Raw genomic sequence first — 23686 nt, 5'->3', positions numbered from 1 at the left:
TATCTTCTGGGATACAATCCATAGAAACATGTTCCTAGTTTGAAGATTACTGCTGTAAACGGAAGCTGTACTTGTGTTACGCTAGTGTAAATGAGATCACAATGAGATTGTAGATTTGATGCTGTGCTAGTATGTAAGTGCATTTAAAACTATAGAGGAAAAACTTTACATTTTGAATTTTGTCTCTCCCTTCCTATGTAAGGCAAGTATTGCTCTAGAATTACCTGGGTAAATAATCAGTTATATAAAGTGTCTGTCTTAAGACATATACTCAATCTTCACGTTGTGCTGGAATGTACCCATGAAGTCTAAAAGCAGAATGAAATTTTATTTTCATTGTTTGTAAGGTTATATAACTGATATGCTGTCTGCCTCCCATTGTAGTTGAGGAATATATAAATGAGTTGAATGGAATATTAAAAACAAGGAATAAATCTTTGAACACAGTTATTTGTGATGTTAAGTCTATTATCTAGCTTTATTCTTTAATGTGCATTAGCAGATCTTTTTCTGCAAAACAAAAGGTGACCTAAGGCATTGAATGACATAATGTAGAGGATCTAACTTGAAAGTAATGTATTTAATATAATTTTAATTTCTTTTATAATCCCACATTTTCATGTAACAGACTGGCCACACATACACTATAAGAAATGGTAAAGCTCACTCTTGTGGTATAGTAAGAGAAGTGCAGAAGCAACAGCCCTTTATTCAGTGATTTTTGTTTGTACAGAAACATTAGAAGTGACCCTTAAACATACTGCTTTCTGTAGATGCATTCTTGATGTTTTTATTCTTCTCTTGATGAACATAGTTTCTTTTTTTTTTTTTTTTTTTCTTCTATTTTCCTTTCTGTGGTCTAAGAAACTTTACAGGATTAATGCAGTGCACTGTCAGGCTGCTGGACAGGTATTGATGCTTACAGCGCCACTAACCAAAGCTGCTTTACTGAAACTCACTGGTTTTTCATCAATCATGAAGTTACGAATACAGCCAATGAAGGAGTTGCGTGTAGTCAGGCTGGGTGTTAGCAGAGACTCTGGAAGAAGCAGATTAACAAAAAAAATTAGAGCTCGTGATGACCAAAATAATCAGTTTGGTGGCAGAATCTTTCCAATTTACTACTAACTGCAGCTCTGCTGAATCTTCTATGGGTCTTTTAAAATGTCTGGCCTATGGCTTGTGCCCTAGAGGCCATTAGAATAAATATGGAGAGTTACTTACATTTATGTAAAACTTCTCATACTACATAGTAGAGGCCCAAGCTTGCCTTTTTTGACATCTTCATCTTCTTTTAAGTAACAGAGTAGATGAATCCTAGCCACATTGTAATTTCTTTTACCATTACCTGTATTGTCATCTGTGTCTCATTTGCTAGTTTGCAATTAGTTTACTATATTGCCACGGTATTAGTTAGTATTATATCTTTTTTGTTGTCATGAAGTTCTTTAAGATTCTTCTGTGCCAGGGTGATAATGGCATTATAGAGCTAATGTATGGCATTGCTTTAATATTCTGTAATTAATGTAGAAATAGAAAGCTCTATTACGATGCAGAACAGCATTTGTAATTACCACTTTATAATACCTCTCTGGGAAGAGTTCTGTCCTAAAAAAATTCCAGTTTGGATTTAAAATGTGAACAGGCATCTGCACATAGGTTCTATTATCCCCTTTAGGCTTATTTTTCTTCCTGGTAGTGTGGGTTGGATGAGAACATCGCACACTCAAGTCACTAATCCAGGATAGGCAATATAATAAATTTTGTAGTTAGAGCTCTTCATGATTGACATGCAAGGCACAGAGAAATAATGCTCCATATTTTCAATGAGAAATGTACAGATAACTTAAAAATTGAATCACGTAGTGTTGATTACAGTTTGTATATGAACTCCAGCAGAGTAGCTCTGTCTGTTGAATAAGGGAAGTAAATGTAGTAATCTTGGCCCACGCTACACAGATGGTCTGTGAGTCACAAATTCAAATTAGCAGACATCTGTGCAATAGAAATCACTAGTCAGAAAAAGAAATTTCATGTTTTGTCTTGTGTTCAAAGATGCCATTGCTTGAAGAAGAGGAAATAAGCCTACCAGCAAAACACCCTTGAGACTCCTGTTACTGTGACAGTGAATTTCCAATCTCATAAATAAATAAATCACTTCTTAAAAATACCAGTAAGCCCATACAGGAAAGTAAAACAGAAAAATCCCACTTTTTTTCTATCTGGCTGACTCTCCAACAGCTGTGAGTGTTTTAATTTTAATGAAGGGGCACTTTTTTTCATTTGAGAACTTGAGGCAGAATGTGTCTGATCAGGTATGGAGCCTTTGAATTTTACCAGGTTGTTCACATGAAATATGTTGTGTTCTTTTTTGAAATGAAAACGAAGTCTCTATGCTTTCTCTGGAAACTGTTGAAATTTAAGAACAGTGTACCAGAAAGCTGCCAGAAACTTACCTGGTACACCTCCAATGAACACAGGCTCCCTGTGGTCAGTTGCCTTTGGATTTAGTGGCCCTACTACGTGGTTGACTTCAGAGTCTACATCCAGCTGCACCACATTAGCATCTCTAATAACTGAAAGGAGAAGGAACAGGGATCAAGACGGTTGTAAGAAATAGCATGTGAGTTCTCTGTGACAAACAGGAGTTTGATCTCAGTAGTCTGATTTAGTGTTTGCTAAACTGGGTGTGAGCCATCGGTGACAACGTGGGCAGATTCTGGCATAGAGCAGAGCCAATGGAAGATACAGAGTGGGAGCAAGGATGCTGTTGAGTGGGGCTCTGGATTGCTGCCAGGTGTGTCTAGGCTGTAGGGTATGAGCATACAATGGCATGTGGCTTAGAAAACTGCCAAATCATTTCCAATAGGGTACATACTAAAACGCATTGAGGTTTCCTCCTTCCTTGTGTGCCTTGGTTTCCTTCTGAAGGAAACCAGAATGCATAGGAAAAGGGTGCATACTTGGGTCTCTTCTGGGTGTGACACTTGGAGACATCTCAAGTCAGCATACAGGAACGTAAGGAATTTTGAAGTATTTGAGGTTTAGAAGTACTTTTTGACTTTCAAACTTGGGAAAGAAAGGATTGTTGATTGGAACAGAGGCAAAATCCTGACTGTAGACATCTCGCTCTCTGAAGCAGAGGCTCTCCAGATCTGTCCTGTTATTTGACCTTTAAGTGCAGCATATACTTGTGCCTACTACATTCTACTAATTTATTTAATCTCTAACTGGGAAAGAAGAATATAATCAGGTATACAATTTAGGATTTTCAGCTATGCTGTCTTGTGTTCTTTAACAAGGAGCTTCCATCTTTGCTTGTTCTTTGAAGGAACTTGTGCTAGTCCTCCCAGGAAGCTCTACAGTTCTTGTATCTGAGGGATGAATATGACTATATCTGTCACACAGACCTGTGTCTTGATAGGTGAAAAGGAAGAACTGAAAATATGACCCCATTCCCAGTGCACTGGCCCATGTAGATGGATATCTAGGGAGGGAGAACTGGGCTCTGTCACCCTTACTTAGGGAATGATCATGTTTTACTGACCTGCAACTCGGTGCCACCTGCCATCACAGAGACTCTGTTTCAGTGTCACTGAAGTTGAAAAATCCCTGATTCCATTATTCAGTTTCACAGTAACCTGGGGGAAGATAACATAGTTGTCACTGCCTCTTGTTCTCTTTTTTTTCCTTCTGTTGTAATAATGCTGTATTCCCCACTCAAAACATGCCTGGTATGTAAGTGAAAGAAAAGCATGATTTCATGAAATTCTTTAAAGAATTTCTAATTCACAGATTTAAGTTACAAGTTTTTGTGTTCTTCCCACTTTCCTGCTCCCATTCAATAGTTCTGCAAGATTTCTGATTTGAACTCAAGGAAGAGTTCAAATCAAAATTAAAATATAACAGCTATTTTCACTAAAATTTTCTAGTACTGCTACTGTATAATTTCCTGTGTGGTAAATTAGTGTTTAGAAGTGTCAGATGATGTTTTGGTATCTTGCTAACCACTTAATAAGGAAAACAGTCATGAAAACCTCAAGAGTAAACAAGCAGACAAGATGTGAGAAAGGAATAGATAGGGAAGTTAAGAATGACTTTAAGTTACTTGGTCAAATTTAACAGAACTCTTTGGCAGAGCTGGAAAGTGAACCTAATTCTGAATTTTGTACGTGTCATGTCCCTGTTGCAGCACACAAGATTCAGATTCCCATTGTTGATTGCTGGAGAACTCCAGAGTCCAGCCACTCAGGCTCTTCAAATGTCTAAGTTGTCCCTGAAAATGCTGACACCTTATTGACTAAAAATGTTAATTTTAGAGGATCTCTGTTTCAATATGGATGTAGCTAAGAATTTTTTTTTTTTTTTTCCCACAAGGGCATGAGCAAACAAAAATTAAATGATCCTCATGTTCTCTTTTATTCACCGTTGGACGAAATATATAGGAGCGATTAAAGCAGCAAATACAGATTCGTGAGAGAAAGTAGCTCCTTAATAAATCACCCAGACAAGCTGTACTGATAGAGATGTATACATTTAAAAGATGAATTAAAGTTGCTGATTTTATTTGCCCAGCAAACATGTTTTCACAAAATAGGTCTTTGGTAGTACATTCAAATAGAACAAATAGTTAATGGTAAAACCCACAAATGCTTACTAAGGTGACTGGTGTAGCTGTCGCAGTGAAAGCAGGGAAGAACTGCTTTTCCAGGGTGAATTTTATTTATGAATTGCATATGTGTTATACAGGAAGTGAGGTTTGAAGCAGTAAGACAGTATCTTTTGTTAGACCAATGATACAGTTGGTAGACCAGACAAGTTTCTGGACGTGCAAACCTTCCATCAGATCTTTACGTAAGAAGTATTAGGCTGAACCAGTTGTATACAGGTGCAGCCTTTAAGTGTGCATTTAAAGTAATGCAACATGCTTTAAGAAGTCCTTTGTTAGTTCACCAGGGACTAGCTACAGCTGTAAGAGTGGGCTTTGTCTTACCTAATCAGCTGTCAAAAATTAGGTGCCTAACTGAAGCACCTGTTGTTCTTTCTATAGTCAATATAGAAAAATAGATTCTCTGAATGACAGATCAAAAACCAGATCAACAGACAATCAGAATTTTCCCTTTCCGTCACTGTCCCTATCACACACATACATGTTAGAGGAAGAAGATACTGAGAGCAGCTCAGACTTCTCTTTTAATGAAAAAGATACAAAAATTCATCAGCAGTTACCTTCTTGTAACTTACACATTTTTAATGTGTGGACGAAAGAGCAGCAGCGAAGAGTCAGTGCTCTTGCTTCATTTCAACTGCTCATTAAATATTTATATGTGGTATCAGTAAAGTGATCTGATTTTGTCTTAGGTGTTATTTTTTTTTTTTTTGCATTTTAAAATATCTGGGTTCCTTAATCTAAGCAGTTAATGTATTGAGGAGAGAAATAAGAATCAATTAATGGCAAACTTGTAAGACAAAAGCTGCATATAGCAAAGCCCAAATATGTAGGAGAGGAACCAGTCAGAGCAGTGGAAGAAATGTGACCTTCATTATACCTGTCCATTTCTCATGTGCATATTCAGGTACTCTCCATTCACACTGTGACCATGCAGTAAAATTCCTGAACTGCTTCGGGGACGTATTTCAAAAACAACTTCAAATTTTAGGCCTAAACTGAAGGATTCATCTGTGAAGTAAAAAGAATAATGTTCATTTTGTAGTGAGTTAGTGATGAAATGGGACATTTGTTCAAAGTCAAAATAGAAATTCATAGCCCAGGGTGGAACTTATTTATCCTGTCTTTCAAGTTACTGAAGCATGTGCCAGTGCACATACTTGAAGAGATATGGTGTGCTGTCAATGACCCACTTCAACTTTTGTTTTGATTGTTTGCTTGGCATACTAATAAAGGTTTCTTTATATGTCTCACTATTAAAAAAAGAAAAAAGTGTTTTGTTTAAAAATATTTCTTAGCAAAGAAATGGGAAATGGACAGCAGAAAGTAAATTATCTGGTTCTTTTGGCAGTTTCTTACTGTGCAATTTCCTAGATACTCAGCAGTCTTTACACAGTGAGTGGGAGTTCACTTGAGCTTTGATTCAGTAGAAGGAAAAAACTCCCTTTTTCAATCTGGTCTTAGGCCAGGGAGCAAATTAGAAACATTGTATAATAATTCTTAGTGTTGTGCAATTTCCTTTCCTGTTCAGATCAGAGGCTGTGTGACAAAAAACCCCTTGTAAAACGCCTCCTGGAACACAGCAGGCCTAAATGGCAGACGAGTTCTGTCATGCTGTTCATTATCAAGACATGCAGAAAGCCTTTCCTTAGGGTTTCTTAATTGTATGTTATTAATTAAAAAATGAAAGGGATGACCATTTGCTGGTGGGCTTGGTTTTAGCTTGACTTCTACATGTCTGTGATAATTGTTACCATATTATAATCTGTTCCCTTGTGAAATTACTCTAATTATTTGAAATGCATACATACATATACATTTATGTAACACCGTGTTAAATTTCATGGTGACATTGTGACCTGCCAAAATCAGCTGCTTACCACAATAATGATCTGTATCCAATAATCCTTACAGTTCACAGCCTCAGAAATTACCACACCCTTTGGTGAAGCACATTCTGAAGCACAGTGATTACTACAGTCTTATTATGGGATACATTTGATTAGTAGTGTTTTACCAAGGACTACATATCCTCCTTCTGATGAAAAGTATGTTCCTGCTTCTGATGGGCCTTCAAAGCAAGGTGTGACACTAAATGTCTGCGAAGCTGAAGTGATTGACCTTCCATTGAGCTGTAAATTGCTGAGACAACCACTAAAACTGTAGACAGAGTTAATCTGAAGGGGGAAAAAAAATAAAAAAAAGGCATGATTAGTAGGTAAACTGCTTGTGGAAGGAAAGAAACTCTTCTGGCCTTATTTGTTCTTGTTTATGAGCTATAAGGCTGTGACTGTCTGGTGGGTCAGTTTTGAATTAAAAAGCAGTTTCCAGAGAAGAGAAGCAGGACCAATACTTTTCATAGCCTCTCATGTCTCTCTGATGACTTTAAGGTAACTCCAGCTTGTATTTCTCTTACTGAACCATAAGAAACAAAGCCCAAGTACAGCAAGACAGTGTTAGACATACCTTATACCCTCAAGGCTTGACAGGGGTCTGCATTTTCTGAGTAGTGTTATCTGTCTAGTTAGGTGCATAACACTAAAGATTACCTTGGGGGAGACTTGGTTGCGTTCATTTTTGCTTTAAAACTCCTTTCCGTATGCTTCAGTGTGAAGGTGTAGGGTGGAATCCTGACTTCTAGGTACTGTCTTAAACAGAGGTATTAAGGCAACGCTAAAATCTCTACAAAACTCATCTGTATCTCAGATTTTAGGGTGAAACTGATCTTACCTAACTTCACCTGTATCATCTAAGCTTGGATGTCACTAGGATTACTCTGTTCCTCAGGGACCACCTGTTTTCCATTTGCTGCTGCAAGTCTGTGGAAGTCTAGACCAGCTACTGCCTGCCCAGCCTTGCATGAGATTTGCTATCCACTTGAACCTGAGCTGCTTGCTGAGAATTCAGATCATAATATGCTTTTGCTGGAACTCATCCTTACAGTCAGTTTTGCATTAGCTGTACATAGAGGTATGAGATGATGGAATGGGTGTGTGCTTTACCTGGATATTTTTTACAGCTTTTCCAGGAGCTACACCCCCAATATAGAGTGGTTCAGTGACTTGCCAGGTATCAGCATTACCCACGAAAGGTTCTTCCAGTACTCGGAGACCATCAATTATCAAACGACCAATATTTTTTACTCTAAGAAATATCACCTAGAAAAGAAAGAAAAAAAAATTGAAAGATTACTTTCATCTGCTGAGGGAACACTCTGGTGTAGTAAAAGAAGATAAGAAGTTTGAGAAGAAAAGCTTGTAAGTGATAAGCTACAAGCCTTTTTTATTAATTGCCAGTATTTTTTGCTGGATACCCCTCTCTCTTCACATGCAGGTAAGGGTTAGATAGTAACACTGCTGTCTTTCTTGCATTTTGGTGTACAAGACACATTTAATCAAGGTATCACAAGGTAACTGAGATCTGTTCATCTTATATTAGCCTATATGATTCATTGCTACAGTACTATTACTGTTAGCATTTTCATGGTCTTTGCCAGTTTTACAGTCTGGTTCCATCCAGCCTGCTTTTAATACTTAAGTGTCCAAGTTAGCAGTTTAGTGACTGTAGACTTCCTCTGTAGTCAGTGAGGACAAAGAGGTACATACAGAGGGACATTCACCTTGACCCTAAAAATTCACTTTTTGTTTTCATAGGCTTCAGAGAGAGCCTAAGACAGCTGTGCTCCTTGCTTAGGCACTTAGTAGAAATTTGCTGAACAAAATCCTAGCTAACTCTTGCTTGCCTCACAGCTCTGCTTGTTTCTGTCACTTCTGTTCAGCTGTTAGTGTTGGGAGTTGCTGGATTTTTATAATAGAGTCACTTTCCTGTCCCTAGTTAATGGCTTGATAAAATTCTGCGTGGAAGATTTAAAAATATTGGCAGAAATTTCTCAACATATAGGTGTGGTTATGAACACATGAATGAAAACTCCCTGAGCTGTCACATCAGTAGTGTCTTTACTGCAGCCTTGATAGCATGTGCCATCATAACGGTTACTTTCTTTTACTTACATTGTGCCAAAGGCCATCATTGTATTTCTCTTGGCTCTTAATCCTTATCTTCTGATGGCCAGCGTTAAACATAAAAACGAGTCGGCCATGAGCAACGAAAAGCGCCATGAAGTTGGTCTCTTTTTGATCCGAGACATAGAAAATCATTCCATGAGAAGAGTGAGTTTTCAGACTGATAGAGAACTGAGCTCTGTCACATAAAAACACAGTATAAAAATTAGAGCAGATATAATTAACTTAAACTGCAGGCAGTGAAATACTTAGATTTTGCTCTCATCCAAATGAATATGCATTTCCTTTATAGAACCATACTGGTTTTGGAGTAGAAGTCAAAGTTGGAGGAGAAGCTGCCTCACAAGGAGCTTGTTTGCAGAAATTAAGATCTCTGGCATAAAAAGAAATCAATACAGACCACCAATAATTGACACTATATACACTATATTTCCATTTCTGTTGAACAGCAACAGGGGGACTTTTTAACTGTGATGGCATGGAGGCCTTACAGTTAAAAAATGATGTTATTCCATGTTCACTGCTAAGCTTCTCCTTCTCTGTAGTTACTTGTGAATTGGAAGACAACATGGCAAGTTTTATTAACTTGGTTTGACACTGTCAACAGCGATGATTTCTTCAGTGGTTGGTATTATTACTTTTGGTCTGAAAAATTGCATAGCTGTAGTGTTGCAGGACAGTGTCAGAACTGATTACTCCTGCTTCTCATGTCAGGTGATGAACCTAGCTTCCACTCTTCATATTGCTTGGAGGATCTACGTGTATGTGTGTGTGTACATTCCAAACATACTTAGGCCCTTGCCAATATCAGTTGTTTTAAAATGTTACAAGTCATTGTTTTTTTAAAATGCTCATTACAGTGGTGAAGCTGTAGTAACAGTCATAAAACAAGTATGACTAGTAGGGATGAAGAGACATCCTAGGGTTTGGGTTTTCATTCTTCATATGGGCACCATGAGGACCGCCCTAAATAAAACACTATTAAATTAAACCAAACATAATGCTTTTTTTATTTAAATCAGGAAATAGCACTCTTCTTTTATAAGTTAGTGGTCTGGTACGTTTCCAGGAAGTGCTGTGATGTTGAATTTATAGTCTTTCATGGAAAGTATTAAACCAAAATCCTTTGTTTATTAACATACCATATAGTATATTCTGTGGGACCTGAGAATTCAATGTCCACGATACCTGGACTGTGTTAATTACCTGAATTTCCATTATGACTTGAATTGGCCATGGTTTTCATAGCTTTATATCCTACTGCCCTGTGTAGAATCCTAACCATTAAACAGTTGATAAGGCCCAATCAACATGTAGCTGCTTCATTTCTTGGTGGACTGTTGTGTTCTTTTCCAGCTCTGATCTAATGCCATTACTTCTTCTGTCAAGAGACTGATGGCGCATTGCTTATAAAGAACTAACATCCTCAAAGCCTTCATATAAATAGGCAAGGAGACACATTTTGTTAATCTACAATGCAGATGAAGACTCCACAAGGGGGATGTAACTGGAAGCACATTCTATTTATTGCTCTTACTCAACTGAGATATCTTTTAATATATTCTAACAACATGCTCTATGCAAAAATTAGCCTAAGATACAAAGAAAAAAGCCAGGGTAATAGCAGAAAGGTCTCTTCACCTTTGACTGAAATCCTTTGGTATGTGATCAAATTCTTGCCGGCTGTTTGCAGTTCCCCCATACTGATATGCATGTTCAGTTGCCTTGGGATTCATGGGCAAGTGGCACTGGGAGTCTCTTTGCATATTCACTTCTTGATACAGTTTTTTGAGGCCAGTTGAAGGCTGTTGAATCTTGTCTTTATCTCTTCCCACCTTCGTAGAAAGAGAACCATTAACCAGAAATTTTAACTAAGATTGGACATAATAAAATAACAGTATCATTTATGTCTAAGCTAGTGCTATATTTTTTTTCTTTACAAAAATACCAGGACTTTTTCAAAGACAATTTTTCCATGAACAGATCTGCTACAGATGCTGATTTAGGGCAGAAAAAAGGAAAAACAGAATACTGAAAACCAGAATATATGTAACTAACAACTATAATTCAATTATTTTGCAGTTTTCCTAATTGAATCTTTTTCTCTCAGCTTTTGATGATATCAGCTATATTGTAGGCATAGGGACATGCTTGGACTAAAAGTTCTGCAGGCTGAAAGGTTTGGTCTTTTTTTTCACATTTATATTAATGCATGCTAATTGTACCCAATAGAGAGAGCTACACAGAAGTAGCTGAGAACGGAAGCAAGCTTATTGCCTTAGGATATAAAAGAAATCAAGAAGGCTTGTTTCCACGGTACTCTTAAAGATGTCATAAAATTTGTTTTACAGTTCTAGCAAGAGAATTATGCAAGTGTAGGCCAGGTAGGTGGGGTCAGGGCAGTCATTTGCAGTGATGGAATATATGAAGGAGCAGGATCCTTTCCTTCATATATCTGAAATAGTCTTCATGTGGTGCATTTTGGATCCATAATTTGGAGAATTCCCAGTCATGGCACAGTATGTGTCAACTTTGGAAAACTTGAGGGTGGTACTGGGGCAATTTGTAGCAAACCTTTTTATTACGGTTTCCTTTGGCTTTTGATGAGTTTTTTCCTTTCTTATGGAGAAGAGCAACTGGAGGAGATTCAACAGGGCATCCATATAAAGAAGTCTGAACTTTCTCAGGGTACTGCTGGAAATCTTCCACTTCAACCTCTCGATCCAACCTATGTTTCAAAGAGGGGATGACAAGAGCAAGTCATCAAGTATTGGAATTATCTTCAGAAAAATCACAGAATTTTACATTTATAGTTGAAGCTATGTTTGGATGGGCTTTTTTTCATTCTTGAGTCATGGATAATAGTACAGATTTATCAGTCAATGTTTGGGTAATGCAGGCAGCCTGTCCTACCTCTGCCTGTTGATCCATGCTTGCATAAAGAGGGAGTCTCAATCTGCAGCATCAAATTCACTTTAAAATCTTTTTAAGATTTCACATGACCAAACTCCTAACTTCACACGCTTCTTTGAGATGCCTTAATATAATTCTGTTTCAAAGGCAGAGCTGAAAGCTACATAATATAAATGTAAATTAGAGCTATGCAAATTATACATTGTACCAGCAGTATTAGCAGGTATGGGACTGAAAGCTGATTTACATCAAATTATTCGCACTTTAACAGTACCTTAACTTAGCAGGCCTATGCCAGCAGATTCCGTGGCAAATAAGGTAAGAAACTTATTCACACATACTGTCTAGCCCCACAAAATGAGACAGGGATTTTTCTGGTGACAGTAAATCAGTTCTCTTGAGCTACTATTTGAGCTGTCAGACAGCGATTGCCTAGTAATGTGTTCGAGAGGATGCTGCACACCTAGTGAAATAAGCGTTGCTTATGCAGCCAGTGAAATTGGCTTGCTGTGTTCTGAAGGGAGAGCCACCAAAATAAAATTTCTTGATGCTGTCCGGGCTTTTCCCTGCTCTGTCCTTTGGTGAGTTCTTCTTGCTTTGCTTCTTGTCATCCACAGTCAGCTCATATCTGCAAAGGCAAAGCATCCATTTTGTAGGCTAGTTTTGGAAATGTCAGTGCTAGTGGTTAGACAGTATGCACCCAAAAATGCTCTGCTCAGCATATATATTACTGAATGGTAGTGCTCAAAGTCATAAGAAGATCTTGCTTCCAGCTGTGCAACAAGTAGCAGTGCAATAACCCAATGAATCCAGACTTGAGTACAGCGGTGCATGGATTTCATAATAGCGTAGGTTCAGTTGTGAAGTCCAAAAAAAATACAGTCCACTCAGTGAAGACAGATAAACTAAGGGATTGGTAGTAAGTGGATGAAGCCACCTCTTGGGTAATACAAGATCTAAGCATATGCTAATCCTTCTTTATACCTGTAGCCATTTTTCCTTCTCTTTCATCACCGTACATTGATGTTTGAACTTACAAATTTATTTTTTTTACCTTATCTCATTTTGCAACACATTGATTGCTGCAGAAGTCAGGAAGGACTGTATTGTTTTAATAAGAAACCTAGTATAACTAAAGCAGTAGGCATCGATTTTGTTTGGCAAGTTCAGAATTCAGCACTCAGGGAAACATGACAGTCCCCAAGGCTATTCCAAAGCACCTTTTCGCACCTTCAGCTTTTCAAACTATGTTTCTTGGGTGTCAGAAGTTGTAGGTACAAACCTCTATTTCCATTAGAAATCTGAGTAACACCAGATTGTATCTGCAAAGACAAGATTCTTGAAGAAAGATGCTTTGATTATTTGATCCTCTAAGAAAATTTTATGTATAATTGAATGTAATATGTGCCAACAAAACAATGCCTTCAAGTTTTTTAAAAAGCATATATGAACGCTTATTCCCTATTACTATGTTTAGTCTTACATTTGTGTCTGTCTGTGCTAAAAATATTTCAAACATGTTGCACTGTATATATCCCAAATGGATACTTTTTGTGAAGATGTCTCAATTACTTCAGGGTCAATTTGGAATTGCTTTAACGAATAGGACAATCAATCCTGCTGAAAAATTAATCTCATGCTAGTCTTAAATTATATTAAACTGCTTTCATACCTGAGGGCAAAAAAGGACTAAGCTTTTAGAGGAAAATATAATTTTAGTTTTACTAAAAATTCCCATCATCTCGTGCTCAGGCCAAGCTGGCCAGTTTTCAATCATGTAGATTTTTGACTTTGTATTTTTTTAACTGGATTGATCAGTGAAACATACTACTTCAAAAAACCCCACATAAACAACACTTTGAAAGTGAATATTGAATGATAGTGTGCTTTGCCAGCAATATTTATATTGTAAAGATAGGGAACAAAAGATGCTGGCCAGCTTTACCTTTCTGGGGTTACAGAAGTAACGATGAAGTGGGTTTTTCCATCGTTGTAATTTCGGTCTGGTGATTGAATTTTTATTCCACTTGCATTTAAAACCACAGCACCTCTGTCCATAGAGATGGATAATACATCTGACTGAAATACAAACAAAACCAATTTCATAAGCAACTGTAACAGAAAAATTAACAGTTCTGTGTATTTTCCGGTTGTATTTATTTTCCTTCCTGCTGTTTTACCCATTTGTGCTTTACACACAAGAAAGGTACACTGAGAAGCAAAATAGGAGATAATCTCATTAGAATTGATATTCTTACTGTTTTTTTAAGCCTGAATTCTGGGAATTCTCCTGCTGATTTTCTCATGTAACTGTCATATGAGCTCCTTCCATCTAACATGGATGTATGGTGTTTACATTTCATTCGTGTTTCTAGTACACCTGGTACTGTATAGAGCAGCTGTTACTGCAAGATTCCCACTGGCAGAAGGTACATATATTTTTTCCTTTCCAGGATCATCCTGCGTCATAGCAGGAATACTCTGTTCCTTTAAAGCAAAGGCTGCCTGTCTGCACTGGTAGGAATCATCATGTCTCATTCTGTCAAGTGGTAAATAGCTGAACCTCCATTTGTTAAGTAGGGCACTTGGCACCTCATAGGATTAGAGCTTTTGAGTTAAAATCAGAAGGCCTCATTTATGCAAATGATGTGGATAACCGACATGGTTACTGATCTCAATTTAAGCTAATACTCCAGACTGTAAAATGTAAAAGTTGAGGAGTGGTTATTAGTGTCATACGGCCTTCCCTGCTGCACTGCTGATGATCTGCAAGTGTGGCAAAGCAGACATTTGGGGGTGGTTGCAAATGTTCTGTCATCGGAGCTCATGCTTGCTACAGATGTCAGTCTGGGCCTGCAGGATCTTGGAATCACTCTGGCTCACACACCATTTTGGGAGTGCAAGTCCATATTTCTGCCTACATCACACCTCTCAAGGGGGCATTTAGAGCAGTCTGGCTTCCCATAGCTGCAAAGAGACATTCTTAAGTGCAGCTTTTCCCAGTCTAAGTACCATCTGGGAATACAGGCGGCTTTCTGACTGATTTCTGTCAAGTCACCAATGCTCAAAATACCATCCCACTAATTCAAACAAACTTCCCCTTTGCTTCTAGGGGTTTGTCCCTGGATGGAAAATGTCAGGCTCTTAATGTCATTTGTACGTTGGTAGCACCTACAGGTCCAAATAGGGATTGCAGTGCTGCCTAGCACAGCAAGATCCACTGTGCATTTCTGCCCCAAGGACTTTATTGAGCACAAGTACATACTAATTCTAGGCATATGATCAAATTCTCTTCACAACATCAGAATAATGTCTAAGCATTGCTAGTTTTCATCTGTAGATCAAATGCGAACTGTGAAAATGAGATCATCAGTGGATGCTTCTACATTGCAGATTGCCTTCTCTGTTATGAAATCATGAAGCAAGAAATTGTATTATTCCGTTAGTATTCTCCTGGGAAACAATGCAAGGATAAAAGAAAACTAATTGAGAAGAAATATATACTCACTCCTTCAGAATAGTAAAACAGTAGCCCGTTGGGCTGCAATGTCCGGAAATTAAAGCCTCCTTCAAATTCATTAAAGAGGGAAACTTTTTGGCTTGATGAAATGAAGCTCTCTCCATTGAAATATGCTTTGCGAGACATCTGCATATTACATAAAACAAAATTACAAATAAAACTCAGAAAACATTCAAGTCATAAAAAGAATGAAGCTATTTCTTGGTTTGTTTTTTTTTTTTTTTTTTTTTTTTAAAGATGCTGCCAGTTCAGTTCTATTCTTCAATTTTTCCTGTGTTTCTTAACCTGATTCATACAGGATTTCTCTTGCATGCTGTGAAAGTCTTAGGAAGGTGTAGCCAATTCATTCTCAGTTTCCTGGGATTCTTGGCCTCATCCTAAGCCTGCTGATGTTAGTGAGCATGAAGGCTAGAAGCACAGGGGGCTCAAGTCCATGTCTGAGCTGTGTGGCACTGAGCCACCATCTCAACATGTGATATATTAGTTTGTGTGCTGCACTGAGTGCTTGGGTGGAGTGGAAGCGTTTTGGACATGGTGATCTATAATCCTCTGAGTATCAGGGTTTAACTGGGTCCGAGGTTGGGCAAATTGCAGTTAGCTTCCTCCTTGACAGAAAGTGAGGTTGTGTGAAGAGTTCTACAAGTGGTGGGGTCCTTCATCTCCACAGGTTCAGAACATGGCTTTGGATAGACATAGCCATAAGATAAAGAACACAAACACTGTTTAGATTTTCCAGCTTTGCATTGTAATGGACAAATCATGAATGATGGAAGGGATCAGAAGCGAAATGGCCATTTTCTCAGTGTTAATGCTGGTACGGTTGGTTTTTTGTCTATCACAAAGGAAGAGCTGGCCTAACTTAAGGGGAGAACTCATTTGAAGGGTGAATATCTTGCTGTCTTTTTCATTTCATACATCTGTATTAGGATGCATGTGAAGACAATTCTCCTTGTTTCTTTAAGAAAAAATAAATTACGTTGGAATATTTCCTTTCAGAATAGAGCACACAATTTGTTTCAGATTTCACACATGATGTTACACTTACCAGTGAATCCTCTGGGCACCCATAACTGATTCCCAGGGTTCCTGGTTCTTCTAGCAAGTTGAAATCCTTCTTTTGGAACTGGAAACCCTTCATGCAGCCTTTAAAGCCAATACTTCCTGCCAGATGTGATCTGATGCTGTTAGAAAACAATGCCAAACAAGCTGCAGTTAGATAGCCCTTGCCTTTCTGAACAGACTTTTATCACCAAGGTGTTTTGTAAGACTTAGAATACCCTCAGTCGTTTGCTTCACTAGTGCCCGGTTCCTGCATCTTTATGTAAAACAACTAATTAACCACATTATGAGTTTTGAAAAGTCAAAATGCACCAGTTGTAATAATGAGAAATATATGAGAGTTCAGAGAGGAAATCCATATAGAGTAACTTAAAAAAGATAAAAATAGCTGCTGAAATAAAAATACATTCTTTTAAAAAGTATTTCTACCCACTTTTAGTGAAAATCAATGGAGTTCTAGCACATTTTTTTATTATTTTAGAAAAGTTCTGGCTTAGTTTTCCTGTCTTGCTTTTATGAGCAAGCTCCATTCTTGCCTTTGAAAGCAAAGGGATCTCTATTTCTTAATGAACAACAGTAACAGAGGTCAGGGAAGTAAAAGTAAATGCTGCTTGCTGATGAGCAGCTTTTTACGTAATTGTAAATGAGAGCAGTGGGTGGGCTTCCAGGATCCTGTTTATGTCAGGTTTGAGATAGAGAGCACAGCAGTGTATCGCAGCTGCTCCTTCTCACTGCTCTAAGTTTTTCAACTAAGAAACTAATATACAGGAATGAGTGTGAAATCTGGAGTTTTGACATGGCAACCTGTAAACAGTTTTCATTCTTTTGACAGGATGTATTTTAACAGTGGGATTCTTCTCACCTCACATGAGATGATACTGACAGTGTTGACATCTGCTTCTGTACTAGTTGTCTATGAGTTATTGTAAGGTAGACATTGAAACACAAGGGATGAATCAGGCTCTGGAAATGATTATTTTTCTAAATCGGCAATAATAGACCATCAAGTGAAACAGCAAAAATTTACATGTCTGAAATAAGGTGAGAGGAGAAGCGCTGTAGGGGCTTAATCTGCCCCTCAGTGGAATCAGCAGGAAGACAAAGTAGACGGGAAGGCTCCTGCAGTCCTCACTGCGATTTGGAGTCAAAGTGTGAAGTATCAGTCAGTGTTTGATCTCTACTCTGATTCACAATGTGACTGGCTGGATGCCACAAATATGCCTTTCTGTTAAATGCCATTAAATTAACAACATTTTCTAGGAGCAACAGGAACTATAGAAGATAGACTTTAACCTAAAGAGAGGCTTCTGAGTTCGTTTCCTAATAGTTCCAAGTGCCTAGTACTCCTAAATACCCATAGCTTTCTCCTTTATGCAGGTGGGAGAAAAATAACATACAATGGTACTTCCAGATTCATTTACTTGGGAAAAAATGCAGTTGACAAAGGAAGGTTCTGTTGAAGTGAATTACAATACACTGCTTTGAAAGAATATGAAGCTCATCCTCTAAGACTAGAGCTAGTTTCCCTCCCTGTTGCTGCCCCCCAATGTCAATTAAATGTAAGTCTGTCTAGAGAAAGGATGCATAAATATCAGAAGTAGGTAGTAGTAGTAGTAGAAAGATAGTAGTAGATCATTAGTAGATCATATAATTCTAATACTGACTTAGGCTTCCTGATGAAAATGGAGTGATGTCACCACAGTTGGACCATATTTCTTACTGTCTGTCCTTGTCATGAGAACCAAAGCTGAGTACAGTATCAAAGACAAAGGTGTAGCTCTGCTTAAATAATTTCTGTATGGATTTTTCAATATTATAATGGATCATATTTTTACAATTCCTATGGATTTTCTTCTGGTACAACTTATTTACTGAGATGCTATTTTTACTGCTTTGACAGTACCTTCCAGGTGTTTTGCAAGATAACCGCACTTCACTCAGAGAATTCTGAGCATAATTCCTGTAATTTATCTTGTATCCTACATTTGTGAACGAGTCTCATCTGCCATTGAGCTGCTTAACTGCCTAAATTTCTAGGTCCTTCTGGGCTTTTTCAGTGTTCTCTAGGCTTGATTAACCAAAGTAATTTTTACCATCCTTTTGTCATTGATTTCTAGATCATTAATGTATTTAATAGCAGCCCAAAGAGACATCTTTTGGGCATATGCTATAGACTTTATATACTGGGAAAATTGAAGAGTTACTCCTACATCCTATTTTCTCTTTCCCAGCTGCTTTCTAATCCACTGCAAGGCTTTCCCCTCTTCACCCCACTAGTTTTCTTAATAGCCCCTTATGACAGACCTTTGTAAAGAACTATTTGAAAGGCCAGATAAATTACATACTCCTTCGCCCTTGCCCACAATTTTGTTTGTGTGTTCAGATAATTGCATGGCATTGAAAGACATCAGTTTTCTTTACATGAAGTTTGTCCCTAGCTTAATCTGTAAGTGGTTTATGTCTCAGACATTATTTATCGATTCAGCAGGCTCTCCTGACAACAAAAGAAGGTTTCAGGAGATCTGCCACTACTAGAAACTATTGTGCAGCATTTGCTATCTTCCCTTTATTTTTTTTACATAGGGAGTATTTTAGAGAGGGATGGTATTGCTGTTAGCAGTTGTGACACTTGAAACAGCAGTTGGAGCCCTTCTGAAAATGCTGGCCTTGCTATCTGACCTCAGGAATGAATATTGCCTGTCAGAAGAGCGTACCCTTCTTCAAGTAGCCAGTGTGCTGTCCTAGAGCATGACCCTGGTCCGGGAGATTCCCACTGCAGGAAATGATAGTTATACAGTCCAGTGAGATTAAACTTGGCTTCTGTCAAATGGTACGATGGGAAAATGAGACTTTTTCTTTTCTTCCCACGCCTACATAGAGCCAGCTGGCTTGGGTCAGGAGAGAGCCTGAGGTGGATCAGAAGTGAAGGACATGGCAGGAAAAATACCATCTTTAGATTCGAAAATGCAGTTGGTAGAGGGTCTTCAGCCAGTGCACTGCTATTTTACAAAAATCACTTTTTGCAGAGCAAGGAGGAACAGTGATTCTGTGTATTCATGTGTTCTTTGAAAATGACATTTTGGTTTAAGAAGACAACAGTCTGTTACCTTAAAACTAGACCAGTTTCAGCAAAATTTACCTGTGCTGGGTCAAGCCTAACCCTTGGTACTTCAGAGCTCTGAGAGACACTTAGAAGGGTGTCCAAGGGCTTGTTTACAAGTATTGAGGCTGGGAAAAATGTTTTATTGTAAGCACTTCAGTATGGGTCAGAAAACATAAGTATGATGATTACTTCAAGATAATGATTACAAACCAACCTGGAGTGCAAGACCTCAGCAGGTGCTCCTCCAATGTAGATGTCTGTGAATGGCATTGCTGTTCTTTCATTGTCCACACTTTTTATATGTCGCCTGTCTACTACCAAGATCATCTTCTTAGAATTATGATATATAATAGAAATCTGTAAAGAAAAACATGTGCTTACAAGTGCCCAAAATGTCATCTTGTGTAAGTTGTCATGGTGATTTTGCAAAATTGATTGCATCTTTCTATCTTTTTGTTTGAAAGTTCCTCCCATTTATCAAAAAAAGTTGTTTGTAAATTGGGAGAGGCCGACAACAATTACTAGGAGGGAGCTTATTTTGATGTCACAATTTCTCCAATGACTGAAACCACAGGATATTTCACTTACAAATAAATCCACATGTAAGTAGCCCATATCAAACTCCACACTGCAGCAAACAGGTAAGCTCCATTAATTTAAGAGTGCTTTCTTGATTTATCTAAGAAGTTAGGGAATACTTCTTACAAACTTTTTTTCATTGTCAAAGTGTAAAAGGCTTAATTGTGCACTGCTAAAATGTGTTGAACAGAATTGTAGCTGTCATTGTGGATCAAGAATCAGACTTTGGATTTACACCAAGTAAATGGCAGGAGAAGCAGGACACTGAGAGGGATTTGCTACTGTCACTGTCAGTTACACATGTTTAAATGTATATGTATATATTTATTACATACATATTTAAATGACTGCTATAAAATGAATTTTCCCTTCCCATGTAATGAAAAATGCTGTATTTCTTGCAATACAATAACTAAGATGGTCAAGTTAACATAAGGATGCATTTTTAGTTGAGGAGAGTTGTACATTTGAAGGATATAGTTGTCCCGGATATAATTTCATTTTAAATTAATATAACTTTTTCTCCTATGTGAATTGCCCTGTCCTTGGCTAGTAAGATGAGGAATCTGTCCACAAGCAGTGATTTACCAGGAGGGCAGGGAGAGCCTTCCCTTTCTACCACTCAGTAGTGGTGGGACTTGCATGTGCTCCTTCACATGCAAGGCAGGCATGTGGGTGCTCTACTCTTCTGCCTGCTCTACTGCATCACCATCTAGGCCCTCATACTTTTCTCCTTTCACTGATGTTGGAGCGAGTTATGGCTGCTTTGGAACTACTGGGATAGTTGGTCAAATGGCTGTGATTGTAACCACATCTCTACCTCATGAAATTTAGCGTCGTTAATCTGAGCCTTCTTCATGGAGTCCTCTAGTAACACAGGACCGGTGCTGAAACCGAAGTCATAGCGGAGGTACAAGAAACCATTGTGCATCTCTAGACTGAAGAACATACTCTGTATAAAACAAAACAGCAGTCAGAAAAGCACTATGATTGTGGCAGTAATAAAAAAAATGAACAGTGTTATGAGAGTGTCTGTCATTGTGAAAAGCATGCTGGGAAGAGGTCTTTTTATTTGCGATACTGTAGCACAGTTTCTGGGTTGTTTTGATGTATATAATATATGTGTACATATAGTTGTGCACACATAAGTGGTAAACAGCACTTATTTGAAGACTTAGTGAACTGTTTTCCTGTAGAAATAGGATTTGGTATTACAGTAATATCGATATTCTTTACCAGCAATGTATTCCTAAAGCAAACGCATCTATTTACTGTCTTAGTAATACCACATGCCCCAAATGAAAGACGCTGTACTGGAAAAAGTGCTAGGATGTTGTGCTTGAATGGCTGGATCTGCATTAGCAGCTTCTGTCAGGACGCATGTAATAGCTCAGGATTATATCTTCTCACAGCCCTGATCAGCACTGATGTATTTGCTGAAGGCTGAGAAATAGCTAGAGTGTATTTACTGTGTATTTGGTTTTTGGATTTCCTGACTGTTCCTGCTTCATAGTTTGGCTTCTGTTTTGTGACTGGGTGACTTAAACTTTATAAGCAGGAGCTCTACTTCAGAAAACCTTTAGGGAGTGCTTGAAATGAAGATCTGTACCATAGAATTAGCCTTGTTCCAAAACTGAACATAAAGAAGCAGAAAGGACAGTTTATAGCAACTGTGCATCTGGGTTAATGCTTTCAAAGCTAATGTTTGTCTTCTCTCCTAGTGTTCATCCTCGTGTTCCCATGCCTAATGGAAACATGGGAACAATAATTCTCAAAATCTACTGCAGGCCAAGTACTGCTGTCTCTGACACAAATAAGTCCACCTTCAGAAGTCATTACTTAAAGTAGCAAAAGTAGGCTTTAATCTAGTGCTTTAAAATGAAACTGTCACTTGGGTTTGTTTTGCACAGTTTAAAAATGAAACAGTGATTACATCCAGAATATTTATGAGCTGCCTTTGCAGAATTGAATAATGGACTGTCGTACACAGTCCTTCTAAAAGTGCCTGTGGGCAGGCATGGTCTTCCACAGCTAACATCCAACTTGATTGCAGTTTCCACTGTAACACACATGTATCTGTGGAGAGCATCTACATAGTAAAATGTTTTCTGTGGCTTTACGAAGTTGTAACCCATACAGGGCTTGGGAGCTTGATGTGTAGGTTCCCAAAGAAAAAAAAAAATCCCAGTTTGTCTTCAGAGGATATTTATTTGCATGTGGAGTCTACTCTCTTCAAGCCCTTACAGAGTCTGAAACACCCTCAAACCTCTAAGCAGCTGGTGATATTTGGATCAAGCCTTTATTTTTGGCTACTTTCTGTTTTCAGAAACTTAAATATTTAACTCTAGTATACCCTGAGACATTATTATAAAGTGCCAACTACCACAAAGTGGCTGCTTAATGGGAGTTACTTGCAGAAATTTCCTATTGCTTTGACTATGCATTCACATTTAAATAAAGGGGCAACTACTGGGCTTAACTCAAAGTTAAGGAGTCTCTCTCAAAGTATCATCACAAGAGTATGACTGGACTGACTGTCTCTGGATGACAGCAGAGTCCAACTCAGGGCCTCAGCTTCCTTGGGCCTTTGCAGATCAAGTTCTAATTCCCTCCTAATGTACATGAGATGAACACGAAGTATTTCTTCTTTCCAGAACGTAAATGTCAGGACATAAGCATTTTGTATTTTCCATGATATTCTAAGTACTAGGCAACATGTAGTTCTCATAGATAAAGGATGCCAACAGGATTTGGTACTCACCCCATTAATCATCAGCAGGATCAATCCATTGTCTGTAGGTGTTCGAACTTCTATGTCAAACCGAGTCACCTGGCTGAATCTTCCCCTTCTCTCAATGTTTCTTGCCAAGGCGTAGCCAGAGCCATCAAAGAAATAGCTCACAGCCCGGCTCTGGGTGAAAGCCAACTTATTTCTATGAAAAAGCAAGCAGGGAAGTAATATTTGGCATATACCCATTTTAATTTGTAGAAATTTGAAGGCCTTTAACTTGTCTGAACTGCTACTTCTTCCTGGAAGCAGTGAGATTGACTATTTTATTTCAAATTCTTTCTGGGATTTTTCTCTAAAACTAGTGTGTCTCTTTGAAGGTGTATCTAACTCCTTCATCATCACATTGTACTTTTGTCCTGTGTTATATGTAGAGGACAGGTAAATGCTTTGCTCATCCTTGTCATGCAGGCCCACGACACCTCCTCATTATGGGGATACACATATTTCTATTAAGATCTTGCCCAGTTTGTGCAGAAACCCATTTCAATTCTCTGAGGCTTTTAGCCGAGCGTGGGCTTTGCAGCATGCACTGTCCTGGAGAGCTGCAGCTTGTGCTTCCGGAGAGAGTGTCATGGGAAGCAATCATTTGCTCTGTGCCAGCAACCTCCTGCATTTTTTCCCAGTGAGAGCTGCAAGTTTGTCTCCTATAATTTGTATAGAGAGATTCTACTGTTGTTGCCTGTTATAGGAACAAAATGTCTGCTATGTCTGTGCTAAATGAACAACGTGGTTGCTGTTCACTTGTATTTCAGGGGCTGTATTTCCCAGTTTGTGAGTGGCTTATCTGACAAATTTCTGTTGTGGGTTTAAGAGTGTATGGCAGAAAGGTAACGTCTGTACAGGAAGTTACCTGTACAAAAGTTACCTTTGCTAGCTGGGAATGAGACTGCACTCAAGTTTACTGGGTGCACTGGGGCTAACTGGCTGAGGCTGCATCACTTGCAGTGACAGGATTCGAGTCAGGAGCAGTTCTGTCCTGGGCCAGTAGCAGGGGTAAGGAGGGAACCTAGATCATGCCCCAGCTAACATA

The 23686-nt window shown here is 38.4% G+C and overlaps 1 protein-coding gene across 1 annotated transcript in view; it reads right to left on the bottom strand.

Annotated features, from left to right (window-relative positions):
• Window positions 1-679: 679 nt before the first annotated feature.
• Window positions 680-23686, bottom strand: part of LAMA4 (laminin subunit alpha 4) — a 102005-nt gene continuing 78998 nt past the window's right edge. The window contains exons 23-38 of the mRNA XM_080615472.1: window positions 22627-22798; window positions 20686-20817; window positions 19501-19643; window positions 16170-16305; window positions 15113-15250; window positions 13550-13683; window positions 12068-12232; window positions 11266-11419; window positions 10333-10526; window positions 8680-8869; window positions 7672-7827; window positions 6687-6846; window positions 5550-5680; window positions 3548-3641; window positions 2457-2576; window positions 680-1039 (exon numbers count right to left, since the gene is read on the bottom strand). Of these exons, the coding sequence (XP_080471598.1) occupies window positions 894-1039; window positions 2457-2576; window positions 3548-3641; window positions 5550-5680; window positions 6687-6846; window positions 7672-7827; window positions 8680-8869; window positions 10333-10526; window positions 11266-11419; window positions 12068-12232; window positions 13550-13683; window positions 15113-15250; window positions 16170-16305; window positions 19501-19643; window positions 20686-20817; window positions 22627-22798 (2365 nt within the window). The 3' untranslated portion in view covers window positions 680-893. The remainder of the gene's footprint in view (window positions 1040-2456; window positions 2577-3547; window positions 3642-5549; window positions 5681-6686; window positions 6847-7671; window positions 7828-8679; window positions 8870-10332; window positions 10527-11265; window positions 11420-12067; window positions 12233-13549; window positions 13684-15112; window positions 15251-16169; window positions 16306-19500; window positions 19644-20685; window positions 20818-22626; window positions 22799-23686) is intronic.

The sequence above is a fragment of the Psittacula echo genome (assembly GCF_963264785.1).
Source record: "Psittacula echo genome assembly, chromosome: 4".
Lineage (NCBI taxonomy): Eukaryota > Metazoa > Chordata > Aves > Psittaciformes > Psittacidae > Psittacula > Psittacula echo.
The sequence above is the reverse complement of the archived record's forward strand: the minus strand, read 5'-3'. Positions and strand labels throughout refer to the sequence as shown.